Source organism: Ornithorhynchus anatinus, chromosome 6 (assembly GCF_004115215.2).
Source record: "Ornithorhynchus anatinus isolate Pmale09 chromosome 6, mOrnAna1.pri.v4, whole genome shotgun sequence".
In the NCBI taxonomy this organism is placed as follows: domain Eukaryota; kingdom Metazoa; phylum Chordata; class Mammalia; order Monotremata; family Ornithorhynchidae; genus Ornithorhynchus; species Ornithorhynchus anatinus.
This window is the reverse complement of record NC_041733.1, coordinates 22935959-22960593: the sequence shown is the minus strand read 5'-3', so window position 1 is coordinate 22960593 and position 24635 is coordinate 22935959. Positions and strand designations below refer to the sequence as shown.

The 24635-nt window shown below is 46.6% G+C and overlaps 1 protein-coding gene across 1 annotated transcript in view; it reads right to left on the bottom strand.

Annotated features, from left to right (window-relative positions):
* LOC114812927 overlaps positions 1-24635 on the bottom strand; it is a 50986-nt gene that overhangs the window by 18839 nt on the left and 7512 nt on the right. Inside the window, exon 2 of the mRNA XM_039912446.1 lies at positions 22821-23269. Within this exon, the coding sequence (XP_039768380.1) occupies positions 22821-23269 (449 nt within the window). The remainder of the gene's footprint in view (positions 1-22820; positions 23270-24635) is intronic.

Sequence of the window (24635 nt, the reverse complement as noted above, 5' to 3'; positions counted from 1 at the left end):
AAAGCATGTTTGTGAGTTCCCCTCTCAGGAAATCCTGTGACTAACCTTATTTCACACATCACAGATTATTCAAAGGGATTTTAATGTGAATAAGAAAATGTAAGGTAAACAAAGGTTAACACTGAAGTGATCTTTTCAATTAGAAGCGTCAATTTTAGAGTGCCTTCATGAGTACTAATGAAATTAACTGGTTATGTTTCTTGCAGAGATATTTTTCTGTAATTTTCTATAATCTAGTGATAAGAGCAAAGAACATTTGTGTAGAGAGCCCTTGGTGGGGAGAAGGAGGTAGTTGGGAGGGGTCCACGAGGCTGAGAAAGTGGGGTAGGAGAGGGGGAAATGAACACCTGTACTGAGGTTGGCTGGAAAAGACCACCCTGACTTCTCTCATTTTGAGGTAAAGGTAACAATTTGGCAAGAGGCGGGGGTGTTCCCAACTTCCTTTCTTCTGGGTCCTGCAGTTGGATTTTATCAGCCTTAGCAGACCAGGTCCCATGGGCTCCCAAAAGGACTAACCCCATTCTGTGACTGAATATCAATCTGCCCCAGCTCTTTCTGGTGAGGTTTCTGAGGCCCGGAGCAAAGTTCCGTGTTGGCAGTGACCTGCTGCCTCTGGGCTGGGCAGGAAACTGATCGAGAGAGCATAATGCAGGTTTTAAAATTGCAGATGAGATGGTGAATTCACTTTGATAGGAATGACCCAGATTGGCTCTCTGCATAGTCCAAATTCTCTGGATAATTGCCAACTCTTCCCCCTTCACTTTGAACTTCATAGATCTGGCCTCAATAATCTGAGAAATGCAGAACAAAAATGATTCCATTTAAAATGTGTATATTTGACAAGTCAATAAAAACATACAAATCATTTGCCATTTTAATAAAAGGTTTTGAAATACCATAGCATCTGTATGCATAGTTAAGAATTTTAAAATAAACTCCAAGTCTCTCTGTTGTTTCACAATATGGTTCATAGGCCAGAAAACGGCAACTCCACCCTCCCAAGAAACCCACATTCTTGAGTCAAATATGGACTCTTGCAGTTTCAGGTCCATGGGGGAGAGGAGGGATTAAGCATTCCCCCATTTAAAATCTGGTTATGCTTTGATGTGACCTGGAGCAGCACTCTCATTAAGGGTGCATTGGCCACTTACCTGGAGGGAGGAGAGTGACCAGTACCTTAAAAGTGGGCAGAAACAACCAGAACAAAGTTCCAAAAGTCCAGGTTCTGGGGAACAAATCCGAGGAGGGAAAACTGCACTAATGCACAGTGGGGAAGAACAGTTCTTGGCACACAGTAAGAGCTTAATGAATATCACAATTATTATTATTACTATTGTTATTATTATTATTAATAGTAGTATTTACTGTGGATATACAGCAGAAATAAATACCAAGAAGTCCTGGCAAATAATAAGACCACTCAAAGGAGTGGTCTATGGAGCACTGAAGGGCAACATTAGAGCACTTTACGTAGGAATCACAGGATAATCCCCATTTTACCCAGCACCAGATAGGCCCTCACTAACACCCTGTGCCCACTTTTGGAGGGATGTGGAAAACTTGGAGAGGGGCAGGGGAAAGCTCATGCTTGAAAACTTGCAAAATCAGATCTCTGCAGAAAAGTTGAAGAAATGAGACAATTTAGCTGCAGTAGAGAAGGGGAAGGGGTGATTTAATAATAGTCCTCAAGTGCCTGGAGGATGATTCTTTCACACAGCAGCTGTTCTCAGTCTCGACTGAGGATTGAAAAAGAGGAAATGGTCTTCAAGTAGACCCTGAGGGGATGGACTAGATGCTTTTTCAATAACCCTTCCAGGCCTAGGATTTGATGATATCAGTACCTTACCAGGAGGATTTTCATCAAGCTGAAAAAAACCCTTAAAAACAACAATAATAGTAATAATAGCATTTGGGTGCTTACTATGTGCCAAGTATTGTATTAAGTTTTGGAGAAGGTACAAGATAATAATAATAATAATAATTCTGGTATTTGTTAAGTGTTTACTGTGTGCCAGGCACTGTATTAAGCGCTGGGGTGGATATAGAAAAAGCAAGTTGGTCACAGTCCCTGCCCTGCACAGGGCTTACAGTCTTATTCCTCATTTTACAGATGAGGTAACTGAGGCACGGAGAAGTTAAGTGACTTGCCTAAGGTCACAAAGCAGACAAGTGGCGGATCCAGGATTAGAACCCATGACATTCTGACTTCCAGGCCCATACTCTATCCACTATGCCATGTTACTTGCCTAAGGTAAGTCAGGTTGAAATAGTTTTTGTTCCATATGGGGCTGTCTAAGGAGAAGGGAGAACAGGTAATTAATCTCCATTTTTTGGATGAGGAAACTGAGCCCCAGAGACATTAAATGACTTGTCCAAGGTCACAACAGCAGGTAAGTAGTGGAGCTAGGATTAGAACCCAGATCCGCTGATTCCCAGACCCATGGTCTTTCCACTAGGCCACGCTGCTTCTCAAATAACAGTATTATTATACAATAACAATACTGACTAATAACAGTACTATTTTATAGATACAAATTCAACCCCAAAAAGAATTGGGACTTCTTTATCTCTTAACCTCCCTTCAGAAGGCAGTTTTGCTGAGCATATAACCAGATCTTATAAATCTCAGTCAATCAATCTATGGTATTTGCATGCTTACTATGTGCAGAGCACTGTACTAAGCACTTGGGAAGGTATATTGCAACACAGTTGGCAGAAACTTTCCCTACCCATAAGGAGCTCTCAACCATCAGTTAATATTTAGTTGACACCCATATGATTATATTATTTAAATTCCAGACTAATCCAAAGGGGAAAAAATATCACGGCCCAGGGAATTTATTTAGGATGAAATATTAAGAGATAGAGTAAAAATAGCCCAGCTAAATAAAAGCAGGCAACACTCCATGGTAACTTTCCAAAATTGAAGGATGTAAACAATGAGAAGGCAGGGAAGATTTGGTTTGTGTTTTTTTTTAGGAAGATGGTACCAGAAATCACATCTAAAAATTCCACGTTGAAATGAAGACAAGGAAAATGCAGGCTGAATCTCAGGAAATAGTTTCTCACATTGCTATCTGTTGGACCAGTCTCCCAAGTGAGAGGGTGGAGGTCAACTCCCCCTTGGAAAATTACTCAAAGCATCCAAAAATCACAAGTAACAGAACAACAATATTGAGTCTTCATAGGTCCCTAAAATCTATATTCAGAAATCTCACTGAACTTGATTGCAGCCCTCTTCTCACCAAGTTCCCGAGCAAGGCGACTCACAACTGAGTCACTTCCACCCTTCTGTTCTTCATCTGGAAAATGGGGATTATAATGCTGCTTTTCGTCATCGAGCTAATAGGAGGAAGAACTAATAAGGACTGTAAGATGGTTCTATAACTAGAAGAGCAAAACAAAGAAATGGGTAAGAGAAAAGTGAGCCATTTCTCCACCCAATTTCCTATTTTCTAGACATGTAGCCACATCTGTTTGGTAGTAGTAGCGGGAGGAGGAGGAGGAAGAGAAGGAGAAAAAGGAGGAGAGGAGCAGTCATGGTATTTATTGAGCATAAACTGGGTGCAATGCCCTGTACTAAGTGCTTGGAATAGCATAACAGAAGCATAAGACTCCTTGCCCCACAAGGCAACATTTGCTTGTAACCACCCCAGTTCTTAATACAGTGCCTGGTACATAAAAAATGATTAACAAATACCAATATTATTATTATCATTATTATTATTATTTAACGCTGGTGATATACAGTGTCCCTACTTACTGGGCCTGGAAAACACATTCTGTTTCCCTTCATTCTTGCAATGGCTCTGCAGCCATTAGGAAAATCATCTTTCAAAGACAGACAGTAGGCCAGATGATGCCAATTTTAGCACACTGAAATGTAAATTCCTGGAGGGGCAGAACCACCTCTTCTTTAAGTCTCTACAGGAGGGCTTTTGGATCTATTTTTTAAAATACCAGTGCTCCCCACTGATATTGCTAAGGCTCATTCACAGTGTAAAGCCCCAATACCACTTTTTTTAGTATATACTGCCCCGAAGCAGTGAGCACAAGTTCAAACTAGCATAAACCAGGATGAACAAATCTAGCAGTTTGGCTGACTTGTGCCTAGTACTCATTTTGACTGAGCTTAGTGTTTCTCTTTGTGCCTGATGCCCAAGAAATGAAAAAAGGTCCTCTGTATCTTGAACCACTCTGAACTTCCTTGCACTTTCTCCCCAAGACCATAGGGGCTGAAAACCTGAACCATCCCCTCCCTCTGGCCTGGTGCTTAGGATCAGGGAGACAGTGAATTGGCATCAAATATTAATAAGATAAAGTTTTTCCTTTATAATTTCTAGCCTTCTTTGACTCGGTCCTAACAGGCAGCAGTAATAAGTTATCAAAGCTCCGCACGGGGCCGGGGTGGGGGTGGGGGGGCCCCTTCAAAATTTTACTATTTTCAGGGTTTGAGGAGGAATTACTAACAGATGAAAGAGGCTTCAAATCGCTTTCCCCACCCTCTACTGTTCTCTCACTGCTTCTCTGGCCACTGTACCCTGATCATGGTCAGCAGGGCAGCCTGGCAGGATCCAAGAATAGAGAAGCCCCTTTCTGATCCTGTTTCCCCCTCACCCAAACTGTATTTCTAATCAAAGTCCTGAGGTCCAGACAACATGCTGCTACCAGCAAAAACTGAATCGAGGACACTCTCAGGCAAAGAAACCACAACAACAAACATGGTATTTTGGGAAGCTTTATGGGAAGTGAGCTGACCTGATTCTGTTAACCGGTGCAAATCTGGATCTGACTAGGGAACGTGGGTACCCGAACAGAAGCCTAGAATTCAAAATGGCGAAAATGGTCTCCACATATGACATGAAATGATCCACTAGATGGTCAGAGCTCTCGCTTGTAAGGGCATTTAGGATTACCCTTTCTAGGGAGAGCTGAGTTGAAGGATCAACCATTTGAAGCAGTGTGGCTTAGTGGAAACAGCACGGGCTTGGGAGTCAGAGGACGTGGGTTCTAATCCCGGCTCCACCACTTGTGTGCTGTGTGACCTCGGGCAAATCACTTATCTTCTCTGTGCCTCAGTTACCTCATCTGTAAAATGAGGATTAAAAGTGTGAGCCCCATGTGGGACAACCCGATTACTCTGTATCCACCCCAGCACTTAGAACAGTGCTTGGCACATAGTAAGCGCTTAACAAATACCACAATTATTATTATTATTATTTGTGAAATCCCAAGAGAGTCAGACTTTGGAGACTCTCCATCAAAATGCTGACTAAATGATTTTTACAATTATGGCATTCATTAAGCATGCACCATGTGCCAAGACCTGTGCTAAGCACTGGGATAAATAAAAGATAATCAGATTGGACACCATCCCTGTCCCATCCAGGGCTCGAAGTCTGAGAGAGAAATAGGTATTTTACCTCCATTTTATAAATGAGGAATCTGAGGCACAGAAAAGGTAAGTGACTTGCCCAAGGTCATTAAACAGGCAACTGACAGAGCCGGGATTAGAACACAGGTCTCTTGACTCCTAATCCAGTGTTCTTTCACCACGGCCATTCTGATTTCTCAAGATCCCTTCTAGTTCTACGACATTATCCTGTGCTATACCTGGCTCTGTTGTGCTATGTTATACAACTATCCATTGGGCTAAGACAGCTTGGGTTAGCAGGGCTGAGTGGAACAAGAACAGTGTAGTCCATCATAAAAGATGACAGTCACTTGGCCAGACCACTCTGAGATGAAAAAATCCCTTCTTATCTCCTCCGCTTCTTCCTTCTCCTCCTCATCAAAAACAAGTGTTTACTAAGTGCCCCAGAGAGCCATGCTCTACTATCAGTGGCCCCATGGATAGGATGTTGAGAGCAAAGTAGCTTTTTTAGCATCCCTCTTAACCTCCAGAGATGCTCCATAGAGAGATGGTCAAGATGAGGATAATAATAATAACTGTGGTACTGCTTAAGCACTTATTATAGGCCAAGTTCTGTATCAAGCACTGGGGTAGGTATAAAATAATCTGGGTGGATACAGTCCCTGTCTCACATGGGGCTCACAGTCTAAGGGGGAAGGAGAGTAGGCAATTCTAAAGTAAATCCCATTAATCTGAATTAAATCCCACTCCCTTCTGCGTCATCCTTGAACTTGGATTTGCTCCCTTTATTCACCCCTCCCTCAGCCCCATAGGACTTATGTACATATTCATATTTATATTTATTTATGTTAATGTCTGCCTCCCCCTCTAGACTGTAAGCTCGTTGTTGGCAGGGATTGGGTCTATACCAACTCTGTTATACTGTTGTAATGTACTCTCCCAAGCACTAAGTACAGTGCTCTTCACATAGCAGGTGCTCAATAAATATGCTTGATTGATTGAAAAAGATCAAAACAGAACACTTTTTTGTATTGATAGAATATTCCAAAGGAGGAAAACCCCTGTGAACCTCATTTCTGGAGCAGATATGGAACGGAGGTTCTAGGCACACATCTGGGCAATGGATAAATGATATCAGGGGAGCGGAAAGAGCAGAAAATCTGGCCACTATCTTGGAGCCTCCTTTCTAGAGAAAGGGTATTGCTGGATAAAAGGTATTCTGGAAAAAGGGACCTAACATATTTCAAAGCTTTCTTTTTCAGAACCCTACTCTAAATCCCCCTCTCTATTGGCCCAGAGGTGTTGTCAGAGTTAGAAAACATTTCAGGTAAGCTAGTAATGAAAGAGGGCAAGATTCTTAGAAACGTAAAATATTTCCGTACAGAAAATGTGGTTGGCTTCAACTCTTTTAACCATTGAAATATCTTCACCCCTTCCTAGAGCTGCTGCAACAGATGAAAGAAATCTTAAGAAATGTTTCAGAAGATTTCTTCTGGCACCTTTCCATTTCCCTCTCTCGCCCCCTGGTCTAGGACTGATGTTAAAAGCACAGAAGACAAAGCTATTTTGCTCCCTTGGCATAGAGGTTGTTTTCAACTATCCACTACACCACAGACCCAGCTCAAGAGCTGTTTACTCATTTTGGTTGGGTGCGGGGCATCAGGTTTTGGTCTGCATGGTGGGTGGGCCTGGCAACATGAAAATCGGGCAATGTTTAGTAGAACAACGCTGAATTATGGAAGAAATAGGTTGTCCACTCTGAAGCCACCCAAACAGACAGCACAACCATCTATTCATTCACACTGCAGACCTAGTTCACCTAAGGCTCAAACCTTCCCAAGAGGAGAAAATCCAGAGTGGTCTTAAGCTTGCCAGAGGTTTCCTAGCAGAGAGGTGTGCTGAGGCCCAAAGTTTTACACCAAAATATATTTTTTTTTACCAAATACTGCAGTAAACCAGGAGGTGCACTTAGGTAAGCTAGTTAGTGAGGATACATATTTTCCTGGTACTTCTCATAGTTAGATTTTGATGCTATTAACTATACAGTGGTGAGCCTATTGTGGGTATACATGTACATATATATGTATGTGCTTAAGCCCAAAGAAATGAGGAAGTAATGCTTTCTGTCTTGCTCCAGTTCTGCCATCACTAGAAAAATGAATAGATCAGTGATAAACTAAAAAGCTGTATAATTGTGTGGGAGATTCCCTCTCTATTTAAATGAAGAAAAAACATGGGGACTGATAGAGGAAAATCCAGTTTCACCAAGTGAGTTTGCAGAAAAAAAACATGATAAAAATCAAGGTTAGTAAAGGAAGAGGTAAAGTGGTTGCTTCGTTTTGCTTTCATCTGTCCGCGTCTTAACTATGTGAGGCAGGTTTAGTGAGATTTCTGAGAGCCCGCATCAGGCCGATCTCAACAAAGTCAGCAGGTTCACACAAACTCCAGATATTAGCTAGAAGGAAAGCAGGGTTGAAGGAACTAAGTCGCTAAATTGAACACAAAATATAATGGTCCTACTTTTCAGTAGCAAGAAGAGGATTAACGCACACAACCCCGCCCCCCACAAGTACACACAAAACAATAAATCCCAGTCCTCTATCTCTAAATTCATTTTTTTATAACTCTGAATATGTACCCACTCCACCCTTAACAAATTCTGCTCAGGAAAAGTGCTTCTGGCCAAAGCTCAATGCCTTATTTCTACTTCTGGGTTTGCCTTTGGGAAGTGAAAAACACAAACTCTGGGATAAGTATGGAAAACTACTCATGAATATTCACGTGCATCCTTCTTTCAGATACCTTCCCTGTTATACCCTGGCAAAATAGCGACTTGAGATAATCCTCACAACTCAAGGAAGTGCTCCTCCCCACCACCTCTCCTCTCTCCAGAATTCTGGTGTTTATGAAGTGTTTTCTGTGTGCTAAGTGCTTGGGAAGATACAAGAAAATACAAGATAGTAAGAGCAGGCAAAGATATCCCAATATTTCAGGTCAGAAGAGTTGCTGGAGCCTCCTTTACAGAGAGCAGGTCCATCTCTTGGATAATTGGAGAATTCCTTTATCGAAGGAAAGACAGCCTAGTTCCTGAAAGACAGTAAGAGTATTGTGATTTAAAAACCTTAAAGGTATTGTCCTTCTTCAGAGTGCAGTAATCCCTCCATATAAAGTAACTGGGATTGCTGACTCCCTGAGTTTGCTACAGGGTTCAGAGCCCTTGCCTTGGCACCTCCTCCAGTGAGACTTCCCGGATTATTTCCCACTCCTCACATTCGCACAAACCTGCCAACCATACCCAGCACTCATGTACTTATTCATAGTCTTCACTGGCATTTTTGTGTGTTCAACTGTGCATTCAGTGATTGATTTTGATTCTTCTATTTGTAATTTTTTTGGTCTGTTTCCCCTTTTGAAGTGTAAACCCTTTGTGAGCAGAGACTAAATCACTTCTCTGTTTCATATGCCCCCAAAACATTGCAGGGCATTGCACCCAATAAGTGCCCAATTCATTCATTCAATAGTATTTATTGAGCGCTTACTATGTGCAGAGCACTGTAAATGCTACTGCTACTAGTGACACTACTTCTAATAATAATAACAATAATAATGGTATTTGTTAAGCGCTTGACTATGTGCCAGGTGCTGTACTAAGCACTGAGGCGGTTACTAGTAAATCGGGTTGGACACAGTCCATCCCAGGTGGGGCTCACAGTCTCAATCCCCATTCTACAGATGAGGTAGCTCAGTCTGTCTCCCCCGTTTAGACTGTGAAACTGTCACTGGGCAGGGATTGTCTCTATCTGTTGCCCAACTGTACATTCCAAGCGCTTAGTCCAGTGCTATGCACATAGTAGGTGCTCAATAAATACTATTGAATGAATGAATACTAAGCACTGAGGGGGATACCAGTAAATCGGGTTGGACACCATCCACCCCATGTGGGGCTCACAGTCTCAATCCCCATTCTACAGATGAGGTAGCTCAGTCTGTCTCCCCCGTTTAGACTGTGAAACCGTCACTGGGCAGGGATTGTCTCTATCTGTTGCCCAACTGCACATTCTAAGCGCTCAGTCTAGTGCTCTACACATAGTAGGTGCTCAATAAATACTATTGAATGAATGAATACTAAGCACTGCGGTGGATACCAGTAAATCGGGTTGGACACCGTCCACCCCATGTGGGGCTCACGATCTCAATCCCCATTCTACAGATGAGGTAGCTGAGGCCCAGAGAAGTGAAGTGACTTACCCATGGGGGGCTCACGGTCTCAATCCCCATTCTACAGATGAGGTAGCTGAGGCCCAGAGAAGTGAAGTGACTTACCCAAGGTCACACGCAGTTAAGTATCCAGTGTGGTGCAGGATCTGAAGGCAACCTGATTCACTTGTATTTACCCCAGTGCTTCACAGATACCATAAAAGAAAGGTTGGGGGTCGAGTTTGGGGTGGAAAATTAGAAGGCAGGAGGAAGGTGCGCTTTAAAATGGCAAGTCCAACGACCTCAGGAGCCTCGGTTTGAGTGGAGCAACTCTGCCCCCTCGTGGTCCACTGAGCAATGGCCGCCAGTTCCTGAAACATTTAGAGGCCTGGGGAAAGTCAGAGCCCGCCTAGTTAATTACTAGGTGCAAGGCTAAAAATGTTAGTGACACGTTGCTCCCGAATCACTGCTTGGCTGGGTCTTACGAAAAACCCTACAGCTGGGCTTCCTGGACTAAACTGGAGCTGCCTCAGCAAAATCACCAAGCAGGATGGTGGTGCAAAGCTGGGTGTCCTAATAATAACAATGATAATAAAACGATGGTGGTATTTGTATAAGCGCTTACTGTATGCCAAGTAATAATAATAATAATGCTGGTATTTGTTAAGCGCTTATTATTCATTCAATAGTATTTATTAAGCCCTTACTATGTGCAGAGCACTGTACTAAGCGCTTGGAATGTACAATTCGGCAACAGAGACAATCTCTGCCCACTGACGGGCTTACAATCTAACGGGGGAGACAGACAAAAACAATAGCAATAAATAGAATCAAGGGGATGTACATCTCATTAACAAAATAAATAGGGTAATTAAAATATATACAAATGAGCAGACGAGGACAGTGCTGAGGGGAGGGGAAGGGAGAGGTGGAGAAGCAGAGGGAAAGGAGGGGAAAAGGAGGCTTAGCTGAGGGGAGGTGAAGGGGGGGGCAGAGAGGGAGCAGAGGGAAAAGGGGAAGCTCAGTCTGGGAAGGCCTCTTGGAGGAGGTGAGCTCTCAGTAGGGCTTTGAAGAAGGGAAGAGAGTTAGTTTGGCAGAGGTGAGGAGGAAGGACATTCCAGGACAGCGGGAGGATGTGATCCAGGGGTTGACGGTGGGATAGGCGAGAATGCGGGATATGTGCCAAGCACTATTCTAAGCGCTGGGGTAGACACAGGGTCATCAGGTTGTCCCATGTAGGGCTCACAGTCTTCAACCCCATTTTACAGATGAGGTAACTGAGGCCCAGAGAAGTTAAGTGACTTGCCCAAGGTCACCCAGCTGACAAGCGGCGCAGCCGGGATTAGAATCCACGACCTCTGACTCCCAAGCCCGTGCTCTTTCCATTGAGCCACACTGCTTCTCTGGGAAACACGGTGGGAAGTGCTGGGGTGGGTACAGTAATTAAAAATTATTAAGGCTCACGTAGTTGACTAGCTGCAGGATTATCTTAAAAACTAATTTCCATAGAAAAAAAAATCCACTTCAAATCTGATGCAATGATAACCCAAAGAGCTATCAAGCCCAATCCCCAAACTGCACCATGCACCATGGCATCTTTGATGGGGTGGGGGGCGAGGGCATGAGTGCTTCACTTACCAGCCCCCCCAAATAAAAACCCAAAACAACATAGAGAGTTGGGAAACTATAAATGTACCTTAATGACATAAATACTAGATCAAAATTGAAACTCACAACTGAGGAAGATAAATTTCAACTCTAATTGCTGAGCAGTGCTAATGACTCTTTTTTTGTTCAGACACCTGCCTCCCTCTCTGCATCAACAAGGCCTGTTGACCGCAGGGGCTTTAATAATAATAATAATAACTGTGGCATTTGTTAAGCATTTACAATGTGCCAGGCACTGTACTAAGAGCTGGGGTAGATAGGAGTAAATTGGGTTGGACACAGTCCCTGTCTCACTTGGGGCTCACAGTCTTATTCCGCATTTTACAGATGAGGTAACTGAAGCAGAGAGAAGTGAAGTGACTTGCCCAAGGCCACAAAGCAGACAAGTGCCAGAGCAGGGATTAGAACCCAGGTCCTTCCAACTCCCAGGCCCATGCTCCGCCCACTAGGCCACACTGCTTCTCGCATGGTGTAGTGGATAAAGTAGGGGCCAGGGAGTCAGAAGATCACGGGTTCTAATCCCTGCTCTGTCACTTGTCTGCTGGGTGACCATGGGCAAGCCACTTCACTTCTCTGGGCCTCACTTAACTCATCTGTAAAATGGGGATTGAGACTGTGAGCCCCATATGGGTTGGGACTGTGTCCAACCCAATTTGCTTGTAATCGCTCCAGTGCTTAGTACAGTGCCTGACACATAGTAAGTGCTTAACAAATACCATATTTATTATTATTAATATTTAGGGACTGCTGACTTGTGCCTTGCCCCCTACCTTCCCGGAACCCCACAACTAACCCCACAACTTGAGCCATCGCTGCACCAAGCAGCAACTGTGCACCTCCTGACTCTCCCAACGTGGCCGCCACATGGGTTATTACTAAGACAGCTGCCGTGCATGCCCAATGTCAGACAGGGCAGAGATGACTTACAGACCCAGATGCTGGCCCTCCCCACTCCCCCTGACACTGTGCTTATACAGAGACCATTCTGAATTTCTCCAGTCCATCATTATCAATGATATTTATTGAACACTGTGTGCAGAGCACCATACTAAGCACTTGGGAGAGTACAATATAAAAGAATTGGTAGACATGTTCCCTGTCCATGAGCTTACAGTCTAGAAGGAGATAGACATTAATGTAAATAATAAATGTAACAAGACCTGAAGGGCTTGTCACAGATCTAAGTGCACAGACTATATAGATGGGAAGGGAGCCAGGGAAAAGAGGGTTTAAATCAGGGAAGGCCTCTTGGAAGAGATGTGACCTTAATGAGGCTTGAAGGCAGGGAGAGTGGTGGTCTGGTATCTATGCATGGGAGGGAAAAGTGTCGGCTGCCAGATAGACAAGATTGAGGCACAGTGAGTAAGCTGGCACTGGAGGAGCTAAGTGTGTGGGCTGGGTTGTAGTAGAAGATCAGAGAGGTATGGTAGGACGGGGCAAGCTGAGTGAGTGCTTTAAAGTCGATGGTAAGGAGTTTCTTTTTGATGTGGAGGTGGATAGGAAGTTCTTGAGGAGTGGGGAGACATGGACTGAAGTGGGTCTTTTTTTTTTTAAATGATCTGTGCAGCAGAGTGAAGTAGGAACTGGAATGGGGAAAGACAAGAGACAGGAAGGTAAGCAAGGAGGCAGATGCAGTAGTCAAGGCAGGATAGGATAGTTTCTTTGAAGTGACTCGGCCTTAGCTGTGGGCTGACCATTCATGCTCCGAGCTTCTCCACACTGCCCCAAGTCCCCAGCTGCTCGCCCTCCCTTCCCCAGAACAGAGTGGAGGACTCAAAAGCATCTTCACAGAATTTAGCTGACCCCAAATCACTTCTGGCTTGCCCTTCTCCAGGTCTTCTTCCTCTCTCTGGGCCCCTCTCCCCACCCATCACTCTCTCCTGCTGCCACGCCAAGCCCCACTTCCCTCTCAGCACCCTCCGCCACCTCATTTCTGTCCTTAGCTTCTCCATCCACGTTCCTCCTCCCACCCCACACCCTTCTTCCACAGTTCCTCCAGGAGACTTTCCCTGATTAAGCTCTCATCTCCCCACCCTATTTCCTCCTCCTGTGCCACTTGGGCATTTCTGCATCACCGAAAACTTGGATCCTGATACCACTCCCCGTAGCCCTCATGCCCTCATCTATATTGTTTATTATTGCTTCCCCCTACCTGCAAATGATTTTAGTGTCTGTGCCCCTGTTAGGGTGTAAGCTTCTTGAGGAGGAGATCATGTTCACTATATTGAATTCTACCAAGTGCTTAGTACAATGCTCTGCACAGAGTAAGTGCTCCCTTCTCAAACACCTCCTGTGGTTGCCTATCAACCTTCACACGAAACAGAAACTTCTCACTCTTGGCTGCAAAGCTTCCCATCACCTAGCCCCATCCTACCTCACCTGCCTTCTCTCTTTCTACTGCCCACCCCATACACTCCGCTCCTCTGCCACTCACCTCCTCACGGTTCCCCGTTCACGCCTATCCCGCCGTCGACCCCTGGACCACGTCCTACCGCTGTCCTGGAACGCCCTCCCTCCTCACCTCTGCCAAACTAACTCTCTTCCCCTCTTCAAAGCCCTACTGAGAGCTCCCCTCCTGCAGGAGGCCTGCCCAGACTGAGCACCCCATTTCCCTCTGCTCCTCCTCCCCTCCCCATTCCCACCCTCCCACCCTCTGTTCTTCCCCTTTCCCCTCTGCACTGTGCATACCTGTATATATTATTACCCCATTTATTTTGTTAATGAGGTGTATATCTCCATGATTCTATTTATATCTTGATGATGTTGTCTTGTTTTGTTTTGTTCTGTTTTGCTTTGCTGTCTGTCTCCCCCGTTTGGACTGTGAGCCCTTTATTGGGCAGGGATTCTCTCTGTTGCTGAATTGTACATTCCAAGCGGTTAGTACAGTGCTCTGCACTGCTATGCTCTGCACATAGTAAGTGCTCAATAAATACTACTGAATGAATGATACACTGTTAATGAATTGATTAATTCCACTGTGGCCTGGAATTCCAGCTCCATCACTCCTTTTCATCTTTAACCTGTTTCTGGCCCAGTCCTTCCTCATCCTCCCCATCCCCAGACTTAGCGGTTGCATAAATCAATCAGTCAATGGCATTTATTATTATTATTATCACCCGCTATTGCTCAATTTGTTCCACCCAAGGCAACCTTCTAACCATACCTCACTCTTGACTATTCCCTCTTTGCCCAACACTCAACTTTGGAACTGCCTCCCTCCCCAAACCTAAAAGACCACATCTCTGTTGGATTCAAAGTTCTCCTAAAACCCCACCTCCTCCAGAAAACCTTCCCCAATTAATTACCAGCACCTTAAATTGTCTAAACCCACCAACCATTCTCTAAAACTATTGAACTTATTTATACTCATCCTGAGCACCTTTGCATATGCCCGCATACCCCAGATTACAGCACCTCTTTTATAATAATAATAATAATGTTGGTATTTGTTAAGCGCTTACTATGTGCAGAGCACTGTTCTAAGTGCTGGGGTAGACACAGGGGAATCAGGTTGTCCCACGTGGGGCTCACAGTCTTCATCTCCATTTTCCAGATGAGGGAACTGAGGCCCAGAGAAGTGAAGTGACTTGCCCAAGATCACACAGCAGACCAGTGGCAGAGCTGGATTCGAACTCATGACCTCTGACTCCAAAGCCCGTGCTCTTTCCACTGAGCCACGCTGCTTCTCTAAGCTGCTTCTCTGAGCCACGCTGCTGCTTTTCCACGTTACCCACAATCTGTAGGTATATCCATCTGGGCTTGACCCTTTGATGATGCATCATTGTAGGATACCCAAACAGATGAAGATGTTTTAAAAACCACTGAGGAAGACTCTGATGGAGAGAGGAGTTCAAAGGTGCGAAGAGGTCTTCAGAAGGAATTAGAGAAGCAGCATGGCTCAGTGGAAAGAGCAACGGGCTTGGGAGTCAGAGGTAATGGATTCGAATCCCAGCTCCCCCACTTGTCAGCTGTGTGACTGTGGGCAAGTCACTTGACTTCTCTGTGCCTCAGTTACCTTATCTGTAAAATGGGGATTAACTGTGAGCCTCATGTGGGACAACCTGATTACCCTGTATACCCCAGCGCTTAGAACAGTGCTCTGCACATAGTAAGCGCTTAACAAATACCAACATTATTATTATTATTATTGTTAAGGAGTTAGTCTGCTACAAAGTACTTTATGAAGATATGAAGGAGGCTGACGCTCAACCTAAATTGGACAAATTCTCCACCTCACAGTCAGCAGAATAAGATTATACATTTGCAGCTTCCTGCACATATCGGTAACATTACAATTCATTTAATTGATGTTGGGATATTATGCTTTAAATTACTTCAACGAAAATTAAATCAGCATTTAGTGGTGTTTCATGTAACCGTACACAGCACAAAAAGGGGATTCGATATTTTTTCAGAAAATCTGGAGAGGGTCCCAATTGATAACACCTAAGTCTACGGAAAAAGGAACCTCCCAGAAGAGCCCTTCAAGATACATCCATGTTTTTGAGGAACACGTCACAGCTGTATTGTGTATTGTGTATTCAATCCTATTTATTGAGCACAATAAAGCAATGCCAGAATGATTATTTCAGCTGCATAATGAACTGTTTGTTTTGACATGTTTATGTCTGTCTTCTGTTAGATTATAAACTCCTTGTGGGCAGGGAACATGCCACTGTCTTTAATTATTCCCAACTTTCAATAAATTCTACTAGTGTTATGCGCAGGCAGGATAAGGGTAATAATGTTGGTATTTGTTAAGCGCTTACTATGTGCCGAGCACTGTTCTAAGCGCTGGGGTAGACATAGGGGAATCAGGTTGTCCCACGTGGGGCTCACAGTCTTAATCCCCATTTTACAGATGAGGGAACTGAGGCACAGAGAAGTTAAGTGACTTGCCCACAGTCACACAGCCGACAAGTGGCAGAGCTGGGATTCGAACTCATGAGCCCTGACTCCAAAGCCCGTGCTCTTTCCACTGCGCCACGCTGCTTCTGGTGGTCCAACAGAGGAGCCTTAAATTTCAATTATGGCTTTACAAAAAAGATTATCAATGATTATTGACCAGAACAATGCCATTTTTCATCAATTAGAACGGGAGAAAAACAGTCGCAAGTTTTCCTAAAAAAATCAAATGTACAGCAAAATTTCATCTAGAATTAGGTTGTATTTTGTCCTAAACTCTAACTTAGAAAACCATATTTTCTAAATGATTGAGTCAGTGGAAAAGAGGATGTTAGGTTTTGAGATCTCTGGTTTCTCATACATTCTTAAAATCATTTCAGTGCGGTATTTAAATTGTTAGCAGAAGAGGATGGGGAGGACAGCTTTTTGCTACTCATAATTCTTTCATTTCTCTCATATTTCTCACTGCTCACTATCCCCTGGCCAACACCCTGTTGTGTTCTGCTCTTCCCCTCCCCACCCCCATCACCAATCAGCTCTGGCTGCATCTCCCGGGGTGATGCTACTTGGGAAGAGTTTCGAGACTGAGTTACCATGGCAATGCATGGAGCCCAGGGGCATAGTTACTGGGTTGGGGATGGGGGTAGGAGGTTGGGGGTGGCTCACTCTGGTCTAACTCAGGTCACCAGACGCTGGGGCCAGGGCCAGAGAAAGCTACCCAGCCAAGGAGGTGGCTACCCTGCTGCCATTACCTGCTTGCCGAAAGATCTTGGAGAATCTAAGCAAGCAGCAGAGGTAGAACTGTGAGACGATACCATTTCTCTGGACTCCCTGGAGGTTTTGAAGACAGAATTTGATTTCCAGGTGGTCCCGGGGAATACTGGATGACTAAGAACACTTATAGGGCTGAAAAGTCTGACTCTGACTCACTCTCCTGCAGCACGCATAAAAGTACCCACACCCACTGGCCCTTCCCCGTCAAGCATGAGCAGCAGGGAAGGGAAGGGTGTGCCCCCGCCCCCCACCCCACCCCACTCACCGCCCTCACCACCACTACACTAAATGATTCCACAGTGGTAAATTTGACCTCCGCCTGCTGTTAAAGTGCACTTGTGGCTCTGTGCTCGGCCTGCAGGCTTGTTTGGTTCTCCCCAAGTAGTCACTACACTGTGTACTGTGCCCGCCACCCCATGGGGGGGGCTGTCCAGGAGGCTTGATAGAGCCTGGGAGTCAGAGGACCCTGCTTAGCCACTAGTCTGCTGTGTGACCTTGGGCAAGTACATTAAACTTCTCCGGGCCTCAGTTACTCATCCTTAAAATGGGGATTAAGACTTGAGCCCCATGCGGGACAGGGACTGTCTACCCCAGGGCATAGAACAGTGCCTGGCACATAGTAAGCACTTTTTTATTAGTGCTGTCAAGTCATTTCTGACAGACTCCATGAATATACTTTCTCCAGAATGTTCTGTCCTCTGCCATAATCCGCAATCTTTCAAATGGATCTTCCATTAGCGCTGTTATGGTCTCCATTCATTCATTCAATAGTATTTATTGAGTGCTTACTATGTGCAGAGCACTGTATAAACCGGTTGGAATGTACAATTCAGCAACAGATGGAGATGATCCCTGCCCAATGACGGGCTGACAGTCTAATCGGGAGAGACAGACAGACAAAAACAAGACAACATAATCACGATAAATAGAATCAAATAATGTTGGTATTTGTTAAGCGCTTACTATGTGCAGAGCACTGTTCTAAGCGCTGGGGTAGACACAGGGGAATCAGGTTGTCCCACGTGGGGCTCACAGTCTTAATCCCCATTTTACAGACGAGGAAACTGAGGCACAGAGAAGTTAAGTGACTTGCCCACAGTCACACAGCTGACAAGTGGCAGAGCTGGGATTCGAACTCATGAGCCCTGACTCCAAAGCCCGTGCTCTTTCCACTGCGCCACGCTGCAAGGGAATGTACATCGCATTAACAAAATAAATAGGATAATAAAAACATATACAAATGAGCACAGTGCTGAGGGGAAGGGAAGGAAGGGGGGAGGAGCAGAGGGAAAGGGGGCTTAATTGAGGGGAAGTGAAGGGAGGAAGGGAGAGGGGGGAGGGGGAGCAGAGAGGGAGCAGAGGGAGCAGAGGGAAAAGGGGTAGCTCAGTCTGGGAAGACCTCTTGGAGGAGGTGAGCTTTCAGTAGGGCCTTGAAGAGGGGAAGAGAATTAGTTTGGCAGAGGTGAGGAGGGAGGGCATTCCAGAACAGTGGTAGGACGTGGGCCACAGGTCGATGGCAGGACAGGCGTGAAAGGCGTGAACGGGGGACAGTGAGGAGGTGAGCGGCAGAGGAGCGGACCGTGTGGGGTGGGCAGTGGAAAGAGAGAAGGGAGGTGAGGTAGGAGGGGGCAAGGTGATGGAGAGCCCTGAAGCCAAGAGTGAGGAGTTTTTGTTTCGTGTGGAGGTTGATACGCAACCACTGGAGGTTTTTAAGGAGGGGGAGTGACATGCCCAGAGCGTTTCTGCAGGAAGATGATCTGGGTAGCGGAATGAAGAATAGACTGGAGTGGGGAGAGATAGGAGGAAGGGAGATCAGAGAGAAGGCTGACACAATAATCCAGCCAGGATATTATGAGAGCAGCCGGGATAGTAAGCGCTTAACGAACACCATTTAAAAAAAAAAAGAGTGAGGAGAGGAGCCAGGCTAGACTCGCTCCTCTAAATGCTAACCTTTTCACATGCCTCAATCTCACCTATCTCACTACCGACCTCTCACCCATGTCCTGCATCTGGCCTGGAACGCCCTCCCTCTTCAAATTCAACAGATTCAAATTCAAATTTACTCTCCCTACCTTTAGAGCCTTATTGAAGGCACATCTCCTCCAAGAGGCCTTCTCTAAGCCCCCCTTTCCTCTTCTCTCACTCCCTTCTGCATTGCCCTGCCTTGCTCTTTTTCTTCTTCCCCACTCCCAACCCCGCAGCACTTATGTACATATCTGTAATTTATTACTTTATATTTATGTTTGCTTAACAAATACCATATAAGAGAGACTGAGAGACAAACATAATGGCTTAATGGAAAGCACATGGGCCTGGGAGTCAGAGGTCCTGGGTTCTAAATCCAGCTCTTCCAAATGCTTGCCATGTGATCTTGGGCAAGCCACTTAACTGCTCTATGCCTCAGTCTCCTCAACTGTAAAATGGCAATTCAGGGATTCAATATTTGTTCAGTACTTGTTTATTTATATTAATGTCTGTCTCTCCCTCCCGCCCTAGACTGTAAACTCGCTGTGGGCAGGAAATAAATTTACTGTTGTACTGTACTTTCCCAAGCACTTAGTACAGTGCTCTGCACACAGTAAGGGCTCAATAAATGCAATTTAATGAATGACAGTTTCCCAATTTTCATGGAGCTTAAGGGCATTGGAAACCTGCAAGGAACGGAAAAGCTTGTCAGGGATACCTTCTTACTGTCTAACTTGGGCCCTGTATCAGAGTTCGCCTCTGGGGAAATGGAGACAGAGGCATGGTGGGCAGAAGGTGCCTGAGCTGGACGACCAGTCTGCTTGGCCCCACCGTCGTCACCCTTCAACCCCGCCCAATCCTTCTGCCAGGAGGAGGGAGAAGTGGCTGTTCCTGAGTGCCCCTCATTCTAGTGCAATGGGCTGGTCCAGCTGCCTGGCTCCGCTGAGGCCCTGAGAGGTGAGGAGGCAGGACACTGGGCTGGGGGATGGAGATGACCACCGCCAGACTTGGTGCCCCTCGCTGTGGGCAAGGATTGTCACTCTTTATTGTTGTATTATACTTTCCCAAGTGCTTAGTACAGTGCTCTGCACACAGTAGGCACTTAATAAATATGATTGAATGAATGAAAATACAACTACAACCAGTTCTGAGCCAGGACAAGCATATGCAGGCAGACCAGAAATCCAGATGGCCCAGCTGGGTATTTCCTGGTAGTTAGGGATGGTCCCAAAGAAGGCCTAGGGCACAGTTTAGCCCAGGAGAGGCTCCCTGGAGAATGGTTGCTGCAGCAGAAGATGGCCACGGCAGCAGAAAACCCAGGGTGGAGCAGACAGCATTCTCATTCTCCACCAATGCCCCGTCTGCCAGCCGCTGTAGTTTCTGACACTGGAGACCTCCACTAGACTCTTTGAAGGTGGAGATCACATCTCCCAAGCGCACAACTCCAAGAGTTTCTAAAATTCAATTTACACCTCTCAAAAAACAAGGTTGTTCTTTTCAGGAAGATTATATCCTGGTTGCATAACAACTCCTTCATTCAAATTCTAATGTCCAAACTGAGCTTTCACTTCTTCTTTTAGAGCTACCTTACTCTGCTAACAAATAATTTTCAGATTAAACAGACTAAACAAAGGTCTGTTTGCAGCAATCTGAAGAATTTTTTAGAAGAACAGATGGTTTTTGAGCCCAAACCCTAAATGACTTGAAGAATTTTTTCTGAGCTAACATCTTTATCAGGTGAGGTGAGCAACTCACTAGTTAGCTGCTGTCCAACTTGGTATAGTTTCAGTGCTCAAATGTATTTTGTTTTTCTTCCCTTCAGAATTCCTTAGGACTTTCTTTCTGAGAACATTCTCTCTGAGAATGATTAATGATTAATCCCCTGCATGATTAATGACCACCTCAGCCTATCCCACCTGCTGAATTTTGTAAGTGCAAGCTCTGCGGGACCCTGCTGCCATGCCATGAAGGTTATGACTCCTTGAGCCTCATGTGACTCCTAGAAAAGCCTAACAGCTGCTATGTCCAAAGTCACTTGCCCTTTTTCCCTAGCAATAAAGACACCTACTCTCCCTACCTCTCAGACTGTGAAACGCCATGAAATACAGGGACTGACTTATGTACTTCATTCATTCAGTAGTATTTACTGAGTGCTTTCTATGTGCAGAGCACTGTACTAAGCACTTGGAATGTACAATTCGGCAACAGAGAGAGACAATCCCTGCCCAGTGACGGGTTCAGTCTCAACAGGGGAGACAAACAGCAAAGCAAAACAGAAACAAGACAACATCATCAAGATAAATGGAATCAAGGAGATATATACTTGATTAACAAAATAAATAGGGTAATAGATAATATATACAAATGAGCACAGTGCTGAGGGGAAGGGGGAAGAGCAGATGGTGGGGGGGGGGAAGGGAGGAGGAGCAGATGGAAGGGGGACTCAGTCTGGGAAGGCCTCTTGGAGGAGGTGAGTGCTTAATAGGGCTTTGAAGAGGGGAAGAGTTAGTTTGGCGGACGTGAGGAGGAAGGGCATTCCAGGACAGCGGTAGGATGGTGGGCCAGGAGTTGATGGCGGGATAGGCATGAACGGGGGACCATGAGGAGATGAGCGGCAGAGGAGGGGAATGTACGGGGTGGGCAGGAGAAAGAGAGAAGGGAGGTGAGGTGGGGGGGGCAAGGTGATAGAGCTTTGAAGCCAAGAGTGACGAGTTTTTGTATCATGCGAAGGTTGATAGGCAACCACTGGAGGTTTTTGAGAAGGGGAGTGACATGCCCAGAGCGTTTCTATAGGAAGATGATCCGGGCAGCAGAATGAAGAATAGACTGGAGTGGGGAGAGATAGGAGGAAGGGAGAACTGAGAGAAGGCTGATACAATAATCCAGTCAGGATATTATGAGAGCTTGTACCAGCACAATAGCAGTTTGGATGGAGAGGAAGGGGCAGATCTTGGTGATATTGTGAAGGTGAGACCGACAGGCATTGGTGATGGATCGCATGTGTGAGGTGAATGAGAGAGCCGAGTCAAGGGCGACACCAAGGTTGCGGGCCTGTGAGACTGGAAGGATGGTCGTGCCATCCAGTATTTACGAGAAGCAGCGTGGCTCAGTGGAAAGAGCACGGGTTTAGGAGTCAGGGGTCATGGGTTCTAAACCCGGCTCCGGAGTCAGGGGTCATGGGTACTAATCCCGGCTCCACCACCTGTCAGCTGTGTGACTTTGGGCAAGTCACTTCACGTCTCGGTGCCTCAGTGCCCTCCTCTGTAAGATGGGGGTTAAGCCTGGGCGCCTCACATGGGACAACCTGATAACCTTGTATCTCCCCCAGCGCTTAGCACAGTGCTCGGCCCATTGTAAGCGCTTAACCAATACCAACGTTATTATCCCCGATTAGACTGTAAGTCTGTCAAAGGGCAGGGACTCTGTTATGGATCTGTACATTCCAAGCGCTTAGTACAGTGCTCTGCACATAGTAAACGCTCAATAAATACTACTGAATTATTAGCCGGGGGCTTAGTACGGTGCTTGATACTTTATATAACTGGACGAAAGGGCACCAACAAGGACCTGGTGCCCTTCTGTTTATTCACATACCGCCCTCCACCAGCCTCATGGGAGAGGGCCGCGGCCCTTCATTTCTTGCTGGCCTTCACCGCAGACTTGGTCACTTTGCCCGCGGTGGCCGCCTTCTTCTCCACCGACTTAATGACCCCCACGGCCACGGTCTGCCGCATGTCCCGCACGGCGAGGCGGCCTGCAAGGGGAAGCGAGGCCGAGGTGAAGTGGCCGGGCCGGCCGCCAGGGGGCGAGAGACACACACCCCCGCCCCGTCGGGGCCGCGCTCCCGACCGTCGGGGCCGCGCTCCCGACCGTCGGGGCCGCGCTCCCGACCGTCGGGGCCGCGCTCCCGACCGTCGTGCCCCTTCCCGCGCCTCACCTCGAGGGGGGAACTCGGAGAAGGTCTCCACGTGGCCTTGCCGGGGCCCATGTGCACCAGGGCGGCGTCCCCGGACTTGAGCGCCTTGGGGTTGTCCTCCAGCTTCTTGCCCGAGCGGCGGTCGATCTTCTCCTTGAGCTCGGCGAACTTGCAGGCGATGTGGGCGGTGTGGCAGTCCAGCACCGGGGCGTAGCCGGCCTGGATCTGGCCCGGGTGGTTGAGGATGATCACCTGGGCAAGCCAGGCAAGGGAGAGTGAGCGGGGACGAGCCCGAGCCGCCCCGACGGGGCGGCTCGAGTCCGCGCGCCCATGCACGTGGCCCGGGGTTGGCGCATGCGCCTGCCGGCCTCTCTCCCACCGCCCCACCCCGCCTGTCTCCGCGTGCGCATGCGCTGGGCGTGTCCGCCCGCCTCCCACCTGGGCCAAGAAGTTGCCTGGGTCCACGGGGCCTGGTATTTCTTGCCGTTGCTGGCCCCGTTTTCGAGGCGAATAATAATAATAATAATGCTGATATTTGTTAAGCGCTTACTATATACAAAGCTCTGTTCTAAGCGCTGGGCGGGGTAAAAGGTGATCAGGTTGTCCCACATGAGGCTCACAGTCTTCAGCCCCATTTTCCAGATGAGGTCACTGAGGCCCAGAGAATAATAATAATAATGTTGGTATTTGTTAAGTGCTTACTATGGTGCAAAGCACTGTTCTAAGCGCTGGGGGAGATACAGGGTAATCAGGTTGTCCCACATGAGGCTCACAGTCTTCGTCCCCATTTTACAGAAGAGGTAGCTGAGGCACAGAGACGTGAAGTGACTTGCCCACAGTCCCACAGCTGGCAAGTGGCAGAGTCGGGATTAGAACCCATGACCTCTGACTCCCAAACCCGGTCCCTTTCCACTGAGCCACACTGCTTCTCTAAGGCAGAGGTCCTTCGCCGGCAAGGTCACGTTGAAGCCCACGTTGTTCCCGGGAAAATAATAATAATAATAATAACGGTATTTGTTAAGCTCTTACTATGTGCTAAGCACTGGAGGGCAGAATTGCTCAGAGAACCCACACGGGACCCCAGACCCTTTTTATTTTGTTAATGAGGTGTACATCCCCTTGATTCTATTTATCTTGATGGTGTTGTCTTGTTTTGTTTTGTTCTGTTTTGCTTTGCTATCTCCCCCTTTTAGACTGTGAGCCTGTCACTGGACAGGGATTGTCTCTATCTGTTGCCAAATTGTACGTTCCAAGTACTTAGTACAATGCTCTGTGCATAGTAAGCGCTCAATAAATTCTCTTACCTCTCTGGCCGATCATTCTCGGTCTCCTACGCTGGAGCCTCCTCACCCTCCCATCCTTTAACTGTTGGAGTTCCTCAAGGGTCAGTTCTTGGCCCTCTTCTGTTCTCCATTTACACTCACTCCCTCGGTGAACTCATCCGCTCTCACGGCTTTGACTACCATCTCTACGCAGATGACACGCAGATCTACATCTCCGCCCCGTCCTATCCCCCTCCCTTCAGGCTCGCATCTCCTCCTGCCTCCGGGACGTCTCCACCTGGATGTCGGCCCGCCACCTAAAACTCAACATGAGCAAGACTGAGCTCCTCATCTTCCCTCCCAAGCCCGGTCCGCTCCCAGACTTCTCCATCACCGTGGATGGCACGACCATCCTTCCCGTCCCGCAGGCCCGCAATCTCGGTGTCATCCTTGACTCGTCCCTCTCGTTCACCCCACACATCCTATCCGTTACCAAGACCTGCCGGTTTCACCTCTACAATATCGCCAAGATCCGCCCTCTCCTCTCCACCCAAATGGCTACCTTACTATTACG